Source organism: Dendrobates tinctorius, unplaced genomic scaffold, assembly GCF_039654945.1.
Source record: "Dendrobates tinctorius isolate UK_male_01 unplaced genomic scaffold, ASM3965494v1 ptg000301l, whole genome shotgun sequence".
In the NCBI taxonomy this organism is placed as follows: domain Eukaryota; kingdom Metazoa; phylum Chordata; class Amphibia; order Anura; family Dendrobatidae; genus Dendrobates; species Dendrobates tinctorius.
Window position 1 is genome coordinate 1857421 of NW_027361968.1, and position 12317 is coordinate 1869737.

A 12317-nucleotide genomic window follows, 5' to 3' on the forward strand; every position below is an offset into this window, starting at 1 on the left:
TGTACTAGACCACCAGGGACTATACTAATAACTTCTCCTATTACTAATAAACTTTTGTGGGGAAAAACCTATGCCAATAAAGTTGGAAATCGCTTTTAGTCTATGTGCGGGATTTCTTTTTTATATCTATCCTTAAATACTACTAACCCCTTTACTGCCCTAGACCACCAGAAACATTTTTTTTCCCATAAAAAGCACCCGGCAGCCTCCTGTGACGCCTCTTTGCTCTGAGCGCTCCCTGCTGGTGGGGGCACTAACCGCATATAACTTGGGTAATCAATAATTCTCTATTAATTTCACCCCTGCCTCTCTGGTGCTGATAGTTTGCTGGTGCTCCAGTGCTGACAGTTCGCTTCCCCTCAGATGCTGACGGTTCACTGGCGCTCCAGTGCTGACAGTTCACTTCCTCTCCGGTGCTGACAGTTTGCTGGCACACGGGTGCTGATGGTTTTCCGGCGCTCCAGTGCTGACGGTTTGCGGGCGCTCCAGTGTTGATGGTTCACTTCCCCTCCGATGCTGAATGTTCGCTGGTGCTCCGGTGCTGACTGTTCGCTTCCCCTCCAGTGCTGATGGTTTGCTGGCGCTCCATTTATGATGGTTCGCTTCCCCTCCAGTGCTGACAGTTCACTTCCTCTCCGATGCTGATGGTTCACTGGTGCTCCGCTGCTGACGTGTCATGGCGCTCTGCTGGTGGTGGTTTGCTGACGCTCCAGTGCTGACGGTTCGCTTCCCCTCTGGTACAGATGGTTTGCTGGCGCTTCAGTTATGAGGGTTTGCTTCCTCTCAGTGCTGACGGTTCGCTTCCCCTGCGGTGCTGATGGTTTGCCGGCGCTCCAGTGCTGATGGTTCACTTCCCCTCCGGTGCTGACAGTTTGCTGGTGCTGCGGTGCCGATGGTTCACTGGCGATCCCAAGAAGGGGCCCAGGATAGGGGGCGTTATTAATTCTATATATAAGCTTTAGCTTTGTTGCAATAAAACTAGAGGGACCCCAGACTCATTACTTGCACAGGGGCTCTAAACCGTCAGTGTCTGCCCTTGATGAGAGGCATGAAACAATGGGGGAGATGATAAAGATGATGATGGTCACGTTAGTGATGGCGATGATGAGAGCGGAAATCGTCATGATAATAATGGTGGTGGATGATGATCTTATATTCTGCTGTTTTCGACAGGTGGACGCAATGTCGATCTTACATTCTTGACTGCTGCACTTTCTGTACATCACGAGAAGGGTAAGAGAACACCTGGGATCTCCTGATGATGATGGTGCTGACAGTCATGATCATTTATTCTCATTTTTTCGCAGGTGGATGAAATGTCTGTCTTGCAATCTTGACTGCTGTACACCACAAGAGTAAGTCAACTGCTGTGATGTCCTGATCATGATGATGATTGTGGTGATGATGATGGTATTGGTGATGATGGTGGTGGTGGTGATGATGGTGGTGGTGATGATGATGGTGGTGATGAAGATGGTAGTGGTGATGGTGGTGGTGATGATGATGGTGGTGGTGATGATAATGGTGGTGGTGATGATGGTCGTGATGATGATGATGATGGTGGTGGTGATGATGGTGGTGGTGATGATGATGGTAGTGGTGATGAAGATGGTAGTGGTGATGATGATGGTAGTGGTGATGATGATGGTAGTGGTGATGAAGATGGTGGTGATGAAGATGGTGGTGATGAAGATGGTAGTGGTGATGATGGTGGTGATGATGATGGTAGTGGTGATGATGATGGTAGTGGTGATGATGATGGTAGTGGTGATGATGATGGAGGAGATGATGGTGGTGGTGATGATGGTAGTGGTAATGATGGTAGTGGTGATGATGATGATGATGAAGATGGTAGTGGTGATGATGGTGGTGGTGGTGGTGATGGTGGTGGTGGTGATGATGATGGTAGTGGTGATGATGATGATAGTGGTGGTGATGATGATGGTGGTGGAGATGATGGTGTTGGTGGTGATGATGGTAGTGGTGATGATGGTGGTGATGATGATGGTGTTGGTGATGATGATAATGATGATGGTAGTGGTGTTGATGGGGGTGATGATGATGATGATAGTGGTGGTGATGATGGTGGTGGTGGTGATGATGGTAGTGGTGATGATGGTAGTGGTGATGATGATGATGGTGCTGACAGTCATGATCATTTATTCTCATATTTTCGCAGGTCTTGCAATCTTGACTGCTGTACACCACAAGAGTAAGTCAACTGCTGTGATGTCCTGATCATGATGATGATGATGGTGGTGGTGGTGGTGATGATGATGGTGGTGATGATGATGGTGGTGGTGATGATGGTGGTGGTGATGATGGTGGTGATGATGATGGTGGTGGTGATGATGGTGGTAGTGGTGATGATGATGGTAGTGGTGATGATGATGGTGATGGTGGTGATCATGATGGTAGTGGTGATGATGATGATAGTGATGGTGATGATGATGGTGGTGGAGATGATGGTGGTGGTGGTGATGATGGTAGTGGTGATGATGATGGTAGTGGTGATGATGGTGGTGATGATGGTGGTAGTGATGATGATGGTAGTGGTGATGATGATAGTGGTGGTGTTGATGGGGGTGGTGATGGTGGTGGTGATGATGGTAGTGGTGATGATGATGGTAGTGGTGATGATGATGGTGGTGATGATGATGGTGGTGATGATGATGGTAGTGGTGATGATGATAGTGGTGATGATGATAGTGGTGATGATGATGGTAGTGGTGATGATGGTGTTGGTGATGATGATGGTGGTGGTGATGATGATGATGGTAGTGGTGATAATGGTGGTGGTGATGATGATGATAGTGGTGGTGATGATGATGGTAGTGGTGATGATGGTGGTGGTGATGATGATGGTAGTGGTGATGATGATGATAGTGGTGGTGATGATGGTGGTGGAGATGATGGTGATGGTGGTGATGATGGTAGTGGTGATGATGGTGATGATGATGGTGGTGATGATGATGGTGTTGGTGATGATGATGGTGGTGGTAATGATGATGATAATGATGGTAGTGGTGTTGATGGGGGTGGTGATGATGATAGTGGTGATGATGATGGTAGTGGTGATGATGATGGTGATGGTGGTGATCATGATGGTAGTGGTGATGATGATGATAGTGATGATGATGATGGTGGTGGAGATGATGGTGGTGGTGGTGGTGATGATGGTAGTGGTGATGATGGTGATGATGATGGTGGTGTTGGTGATGATGATGGTGGTGATGATGGTGGTAGTGATGATGATGGTAGTGGTGATGATGATAGTGGTGGTGTTGATGGGGGTGGTGATGGTGGTGGTGGTGGTGGTGATGATGGTAGTGGTGATGATGATGGTAGTGGTGATGATGATGGTAGTGGTGATGATGATAGTGGTGATGATGATGGTAGTGGTGATGATGGTGTTGGTGATGATGGTGGTGGTGATGATGATGATGGTAGTGGTGATAATGGTGGTGGTGATGATGATGATAGTGGTGGTGATGATAATGGTGGTGGTGATGATGGTAGTGGTGATGATGGTGGTGATGATGATGATAGTGGTGGTGATGATGATGGTGGTGGAGATGATGGTGATGGTGGTGATGATGGTAGTGGTGATGATGGTGGTGATGATGATGGTGGTGATGATGATGGTGTTGGTGATGATGATGGTAGTGGTAATGATGATGATGATAATGATGATGGTAGTGGTGTTGATGGGGGTGGTGATGATGGTAGTGGTGATGATGATAGTAGTGGTGATGATGATAGTAGTGGTGATGATGATGATGGTGCTGACAGTCATGATCATTTATTCTCATTTTTTCACAGGTCTTGCAATCTTGACTGCTGTACACCACAAGAGTAAGTCAACTGCTGTGATGTCCTGATCATGATGATGATGGTGGTGGTGGTGGTGATGGTGGTAGTGGTGATGATGATAGTGGTGATGATGATGGTAGTGGTGATGATGATGGTGGTGGTGGTGATGATGATGGTGGTGATGATGATGGTGGTGATGAAGATGGTGGTGATGAAGATGGTGGTGGTGATGATGATGGTAGTGGTGATGATGATGATAGTGGTGGTGATGATGGTGGTGGTGATGATGATGGTGGTGGTGATGATGATGGTGGTGGTGATGATGATGGTGTTGGTGATGATGATGGTGGTGGTGATGATGATGGTAGTGGTGATGATGATGGTGGTGATGATGATGGTGTTGGTGATGATGATGGTGGTGGTGATGGTGGTGGTGATGATGATGGTGGTGGTGATGATGATGGTGTTGGTGATGATGATGGTGGTGATGATGGTGGTGGTGATGATGATGGTAGTGGTGATGATGATGATGGTGGTGATGATGGTGGTGGTGATGATGGTGGTGGTGATGATGGTGGTGGTGATGATGATGGTGGTGATGATGGTGGTGGTGATGATGGTGGTGGTGATGATGATGGTGTTGGTGATGATGGTGGTGATGATGATGATGGTGGTGATGATGATGATAGTGGTGGTGATGATGATGGTGTTGGTGATGATGATGGTGGTGGTGATGATGATGGTAGTGGTGATGATGATGGTGGTGATGATGGTTGTAGTGATGATGATGATAGTGGTGGTGGAGATGATGGTTGTGGAGATGATGGTGGTGGTGATGATGGTAGTGGTGATGATGATGGTGTTGGTGGTGATGAAGGTGGTGGTGATGATGGTGGTGGTGATGATGATGGTAGTTGTGATGATGGTAGTGGTGATGATGATGGTGGTGTTGATGGGGGTGGTGATGGTGGTGGTGGTGGTGAGGATGGTAGTGGTGATGATGATGGTAGTGGTGATGATGATGATGGTGATGATGATGGTAGTGGTGATGATGCTAGTGGTGATGATGTTAGTGGTGATGAAGATGGTAGTGGTGATGATGGTGGTGGTGATGATGGTAGTGGTGGTGATGATGGTAGTGGTGGTGATGATGGTAGTGGTGGTGATGATGGTAGTGGTGGTGATGATGGTAGTGGTGGTGATGATGGTGGTGATGATGATGGTAGTGGTGATGATGATGGTAGTGATGATGGTGGTGATGATGATGGTAGTGGTGATGATGGTGGTGATGGTGGTGGTGATGATGGTGGTAATGATGATAGTGGTGATGATGATGGTAGTGGTGATGATGGTAGTGGTGATGATGATGGTAGTGGTGATGATGATGGTGGTGATGATGATGATGGTGGTAATTATGATGATAATGATGATGGTAGTGGTGATGATGATGGTAGTGATGATGGTGGTGGTGATGATGATGATGGTGGTAATTATGATGATAATGATGATGGTAGTGGTGTTGTTGATGGTGGTGATGATGGTAGTGGTGATGATGGTGGTGGTGGTGACGATGGTGGTGGTGATGATGGTAGTGGTGATGATGATGGTAGTCGTGATGATGATGGTAGTGGTGATGATGATGGTAGTGGTGATGATGGTAGTGGTGATGATGGTAGTGGTGATGATGGAGGTGGTGATGATGGTAGTGGTGATGATGGTAGTGCTGGTGATGATGGTGGTGATGATGATGGTAGTGGTGATGATGATGGTAGTGGTGATGATGATGGTGGTGGTGGTGATGATGATGATGGTGTTGGTGATGATGATGGTGGTAATGATGATGGTAGTGGTGTTGATGGGGGTGGTGATGGTGGTGATGATGATGGTATTGGTGATGGTGTGGTGGTGTTGATGATGATGGTAGTGGTGATGATGATGGTAGTGGTGATGATGATGATGGTGATGATGGTGGTAGTGGTGATGATGATGGTGGTGGTGGTGATGATGGTATTGGTGATGATGATGGTGGTATTGATGATGATAATGGTGGTGGTGATGATGGTGGTGATGATGGTGGTAGTGGTGATGATGATGGTGGTGGTGATGATGATGGTATTGGTGATGATGATGATGGTGGTAATGATGATGATAATGGTGGTGATGATGATGGTAGTGGTGATGATAGTGGTGGTGATGATGGTGGTAGTGGTGATGATGATGGTCGTGGTGTTGATGGTGGTGGTGATGATGATGGTAGTGGTGATGATGGTGGTGGCAGTGATGATGATGGTAGTGGTGTTGATGGTGGTGATGGTGGTGATGATGATGATGAAGGTAGTGGTGATGATGATGGTAGTGGTGTTGATGGTGATGATGGTGGTGGTGGTGATGATGGTAGTGATGATGATGGTAGTGGTGATGATGGTGGTGATGATGGTGGTAGTGATGATGGTGGTGGTGATGATGGTGGTAGTGGTGATGATGATGGTGGTGATGGTGGTGGTGATGATGGTAGTGGTGATGATGGTAGTGGTGGTGATGATGGTGGTGATGGTAGTGGTGATGACGTTGGTGGTGGTGATGATGATGGTAGTGGTGATGATGATGGTGGTAATGATGATGATAATGATGATGGTAGTGGTGTTGATGGTGGTGGCGGTGATGATGATGATGGTAGTGGTGATGGTGGTGGTGATGATGGTAGTGGTGATGATGATGGTGGTGATGATGATGGTGGTGGTGATGATGGTAGTGATGATGGTGATAGTGGTGATGATGGTGGTAGTGGTGATGATGGTGGTAGTGGTGATGATGGTAGTGGTGATGGTGGTGGTGATGATGGTAGTGGTGATGATGGTAGTGGTGGTGATGATGATGGTAGTGGTGATGATGATGGTAGTGGTGATGATGGTGGTGGTGATGATGGTAGTGGTGATGGTGGTGATGATGGTAGTGGTGATGATGGTGGTGATGATAGTGGTGATGATGGTTGTAGTGGTGATGATGATGGTGGTAGTGGTTATGATGGTAGTGGTGATGATGATGGTAGTGGTGATGATGGTGGTGGTGACGGTAGTGATGATGATGATGGTAGTGGTGATGACGGTAGTTGTGATGATGATGGTAGTGGTGATGATGGTGGTGGTGATGATGATGGTAGTGATGATGATGGTGGTGGTGGTGATGATGATGGTAGTGGCGATGATGATGGTGGTGGTAATGATGATGATAATGATGATGGTAGTGGTGTTGGTGATGGTGGTGATGATGATGGTAGTGGTGATGATGGGGTTGATGATGTTGGTAGTGGTGATGATGATGGTAGTGGTGATGATGGTGGTGGTGATGATGGTGGTAGTGGTGATGATGGTGGTGATGGTGGTAGTGGTGATGATGATGGTGGTGATGGTGGTGATGATGGTGGTAGTGGTGATGATGATGGTGGTGATGATGGTGGTTATGATGATGGTAGTGGTGATGATGGTAGTGGTGGTGATGATGGTAGTGGTGATGGTGGTGGTGATGATGGTAGTGGTGATGATGGTGGTGATGATGGTGGTGGTGATGGTGGTAGTGGTGATGATGATGGTAGTGATGATGATGGTGGTGATGATGATGGTAGTGGTGATGGTGGTGGTGATGATGGTAGTGGTGATGGTGGTGGTGATGATGGTAGTGATGATGGTGGTGGTGATGATGGTGGTAGTGGTGATGATGGTGGTGGTGATGATGATGGTAGTGGTGATGATGGTAGTGGTGATGATGATGGTGATGATGATGGTGATGATGGTGGTGGTGATGGTAGTGGTGATGGTGGTGATGATGGTAGTGGTGATGGTGGTGATGATGGTAGTGGTGATGATGGTGGTGATGATGGTGATGGTGGTAGTGGTGATGATGATGGTAGTGATGATGATCGTCGTGATGATGATGGTAGTGGTGATGGTGGTGGTGATGTTGGTAGTGGTGATGATGGTGGTGGTGGTGATGGTGGTGATGATGGTGGTGGTGATGATGGTATTGGTGATGATGGTATTGGTGATGATGGTGGTGGTGATGATGATGGTGGTGGTGATGATGGTAGTGATGATGATGATGGTGATGATGATGGTAGTGGTGATGGTGGTGGTGATGAGGGTGGTACACCAGTGGTGTTACCACTCAGGCTCCCCGCACTCCTGAAATGTCTCCAGTCTTGCAGGTATGACTCTTATCCTGGTGTAACAATGTAGCAAAGAAAGAACCACAGAAACTGAAGACTAGATATGTCTAACAGTCCGCTTGGGAGGAACGCGGTGGGCACGGCCATAATCCCATCTGTCCAACACCTTGATCCCGGGCTGAACCTTATGTGGGCGGTAATGGAGGCTGACAAGCTACAACACACCTATGTGATCAAGATGTTGGACAGATGGGATTATGGCCGTTCCCACCATGTTCCTCCCACGTGGACTGTTAGACATTACTATATTCAGCTGTAAATGTTTGAGGGCCATGGTTCTCTCGTGGTTACTTGGTGCTGAGCACCATCTGCCGAGCCACAAGTGTTGGACGTAACGTGACCTGGTGTAACAATGTGGACGTTCCCTCCGGGAGCCGGGGAGGCTTAGTCTCTGTTCCATGGCCCATTGTAGACATGGCCGTGTGCTGCACCTGGCGCTGCTCTGGGGTCTCGCCGGCTCCACCATAACCTTATAACCTACTAAGGGCGAGTTTCATGAATTCCCGCTATTTTCATCCACCCGATAATTGCTCCATCTGTGACACTGATGATAAATCTCCTCCACTGGAGCCACATGTCAGACCCCGGCGCCCCGGCGCGCGTCCAGTGCTTCTCTCTAATCTACTTGTCTTTTATTGCAGTGAGACTGGGGTGTTGTTGGGTAAGAAGCCGAAATCACCGCGACAATGTAACGTAATAATGAATGGAGAAATGTCTGCACACCCCAGGATAAATCCCCCTGCACCGGTCCAATAACCACGACTGAGCACCCGCCGGCATCGCCTGTATGATGGACGGTCTGGCAGCTGTATACCCGACTTGTGTCCAGCTTCTGCTTGCTGTCACTGAATGAAGCAGTTCCCGGTTACACGTAAAGTAGCGAACACTGGTCCTGCTCTCACAGCTGACGGACGTTACAATGTATCAGATCAGATGGGCTGCACTGATACACTGTGACAAGTCCTCAGCTGTATGCGCAGGACATCGCTACGATGGCAAATCGCTGACAGCAAACAGTGATCCTGTAATGTAAAGAGTAACCTGCAGACAATGATGGAGGAGGATCTGGTCGCCCTCGGGACTTTCTGCTTTAGGAGCTACTGATAGATACAATGACTCTGGAGCATCGTCTCCTCGTAGTCTACTTTGTGCCGTTCCTCTGTTATTCCTCCTGGAAACATATCAATACACTGACAACTGGGCGTTACCATTTCCCCTGTGAAAGGGCCTAATCCCACCAGAGTCTGATACTGTCAGTGCTGATTAGACAGTGTGAGATGCGCAGGGACACACCCCTCTCTGGTAACGCCCACTTGTTTATTTTGTATTCATACATTTCCAGAAAGAATAACAGACGGACAGAAATTAATAATGGAGAAAATAATAATTTACTGAACCAGACAAGTCAGGAGAGAGGACTGAGCTGGACGCTGTCCCTTTAAGAACAAAGATTTGCCATGGCGGGGAGGGTGGAGAGATGGCAGCGGTAATCATCTGACAAGCACTGATTACGGGGGCTCAGCTGGGATGACTGTGGGGGGCACCGCATATGGGGGCTGACACTGTATATAGGGGGAGGTCTGCACTGATAACGTGGGGCACGGTGGTGAGGAAGACTTCTACATATAAACCTCCACTGTCTACCAACCTCCAGGAAACGACAACAGGCGGCAGGGGACGACGCCACCAAGCACCGCCATCACCCAGCAGCCGACTCCGGCACCGAGGGGTAAGTGATTGTTTCGCCTCATCATGGACGCTCGTGTTCTATCACCCTGTTATCATATGGATCGAGAAAGGTTCCATCATCTGCTGAGACCCTCCCTCCCACCATCATGTAATAACACTCCCCGCAGAGGAGGGCCAATGCTGATTGGTCCACCGTGAGGATCAGACCACTGTATCCATAGTGGAGGGGGGTTGGATGGAGCTGAGGCAGGACAGGAGCATATGAAGCGGTATTGTAAGAAGAGAATTATTTGGGCATCTTACTCCACCTTACTCCAGCCTTATGGTGAAACGTTGGGGGTAATTTGCAATTTTCCAGACTTGGCCTCCTAATAGATGGAGAGTCAGGCCCCCTGTTAGACATGTCCTCACTCCTTGGCTCCACCCCCGAGGAGCCGTTAGGTAACGTCTCCTGGATGGAGTCAGGTGGTGACGGAGTCTGGTGAGGTCTCCTTGTGATCTCCAGTTATCTGAACACGAGACTTCATCCATCTGGTCAGTAAGAATATGGCATCCTGGTCCAGCAGCAGATACTGTAGGGGGATCGCACTGTTGAGAGTGAGGTGATGCCACCGTCTTAGCAGATCCCCACAGGGAGAAGCTCCGTGAGCCATCGAGTACCCCATCCAGATTTCTAGACAGGCACTGGGCTGAGTGGTGGTAAATGGAGGTCTCCTGAGATGCGGTCACCATGGTCAGTGCCCCTATAAGACGCCCCCTCCCTGGGAACCACTTCATATTTGATTCAATAACAATTTAGGGCCGAATCAGGTGAATCAAGAATGAAGTTAATTTTGGGTAATTTGCTCGTTCTCTACCTTTAATATATCATGAGAGTTTTTCTAAGACTCCTCTAATAGATCTCCGCAGTCCCACTGACCCTGACTCTAAGAGCTCCAATGTTCTGACTGCAGAAACATCGGGACACGCGTTTCACCACAAGGCTTCCTCAGGAGCTGCTTTGTCATATATAACTAGTCCTGGACGCTGTATGGCACGGAGCTCTGAGTGTGTGTCAGGGTAAGATCTACTAACCCTGGTGTGCCGCTTTGTTTCACACTGTACCGTGAGTCCCCTGGTGATTAGTTCCTGACCACGGCTTGTTATTCTGACTACCTGGCTCCATAATTCTGTCTCTGACTCTTACCTCCTGGTTAATACCTGGCATCATGACAATTCTCTGCCAACTCGCTCCACCAGCCAGCTAATGCTCTGTGGCTGTAACCCAGGTGGCCCTGCATAAGTCCAGATCTCTGTATGGGGCTTAAAGGATGAAAGATCCTCTGGGATCTGCTAAGAAGAGTGGCTTTTGCAAGGTTTTTGTCATCCACCTACAGATACAGCTGTACATTTCTCAGGAACACTGCCAGACGCTGATGTCTGGCAATGCATCGTGTGCAGCAGGTCATAACAGCCAGAAGGGCAGTGGGTCATAACAGCCAGAGGGACAGCAGGTCATAACAGCCAGAGGTTCAGCAGGTCATAACAGCCAGAGGGGCAGCAGGTTGTAACAGCCAGAGAGGCAGCAGTTCGTAACAGCCAGAGAGGCAGCAGTTCGTAACAGCCAGAGGGGCAGCAGGTCATAACAGCCAGAACTGAAGGTCATAGCAGCGAGAGGTGCAGCAGGTCATAACAGCCAGAGGGGCAGCAAGTCATAAAGGCCAGAGAGGCACCAGATCATAACAGCAAGAGGGGCTGCAGGTCATAACAGCAAGAGGGGCAGCAGGTCATAACAGCCAGAGGGGCAGCAGGTCATAACAGCCAGAGGGGCAGCAGGTCATAACAGCCAGAGAGGCAGCAGGTCATAACAGCCAGAGGGGCAGCAGGTCATAATAGCCATAGGGGCAGCAGGTCATAACAGCCAGAGGGGCAGCAGGTCATAACAGCCAGAGGGTCAGCAGGTTATAACAGCGAGAGGGGCAGCAGGTCATAACAGCCAGAGATGCAGCAGGTCATAACAGCCAGAGGGGCAGCAGGTCATAACAGCCAGAGGGTCAGCAGGTTATAACAGTGAGAGGGGCAGCAGGTTATAACAGCCAGAGGGGCAGCAGATCATAACAGCCAGAGGGTCTCTACTAAGTACTAAAGACTGTAGTCATGATGGAATGAATAATACTGAGATTGAAGTAGTCAATAAAAGTGACATTTTATGGTGAATCTGGACACAATTATTGCCTGTTACGGCAGTTGTGCTCAACTACTTCTGTTGTTCTTGTTCGTTGGTTTATTGAAAATAGCAGAAGGTTTGTAGACTTTCCTAGTAATGCTAATGATGGGGGAAGGTTTCATTTTGATTCCAACTGGATCTACATGACCCCACAGGAAACAATGTCGGGTCAGACTACAGGACTATACAAAGGACGGACAATCCCCCAGAGCCACCACAGACAGTGTCAGGTAAGTGATAATCGAGGGAAGGTGAGAAAAGCTTTATACAGAGCACAAAAATGTAAAAGACCAGGTAAACATGTGCAAGAAAGTGACACAAGGGTTAATAATAGTATAGCTGATAATGTAAGATGACAGAGGACGTGTAACACAGTGACAGAGATAC

At 48.4% G+C, this 12317-nt stretch overlaps 1 protein-coding gene across 4 annotated transcripts in view; it reads left to right on the forward strand.

The window, feature by feature from the left end:
* The window catches only part of LOC141073451 (uncharacterized), a 39224-nt gene that overhangs the window by 6920 nt on the left and 19987 nt on the right, over window positions 1–12317 (forward strand). The window contains exons 2-8 of one of the 4 annotated variants that reach the window (XM_073560678.1): window positions 1174–1233; window positions 1308–1355; window positions 2180–2212; window positions 3823–3855; window positions 8677–8696; window positions 9690–9764; window positions 12086–12160. In XM_073560678.1, the coding sequence (XP_073416779.1) occupies window positions 1174–1233; window positions 1308–1355; window positions 2180–2212; window positions 3823–3855; window positions 8677–8696; window positions 9690–9764; window positions 12086–12160 (344 nt within the window). Of the gene's footprint in view, window positions 1–1173; window positions 1234–1307; window positions 1356–2179; window positions 2213–3822; window positions 5739–8676; window positions 8697–9689; window positions 9765–12085; window positions 12161–12317 lie in introns of those variants that run through there. The other 3 variants (XM_073560680.1, XM_073560679.1, XM_073560677.1) reach the window with 3 other exon arrangements.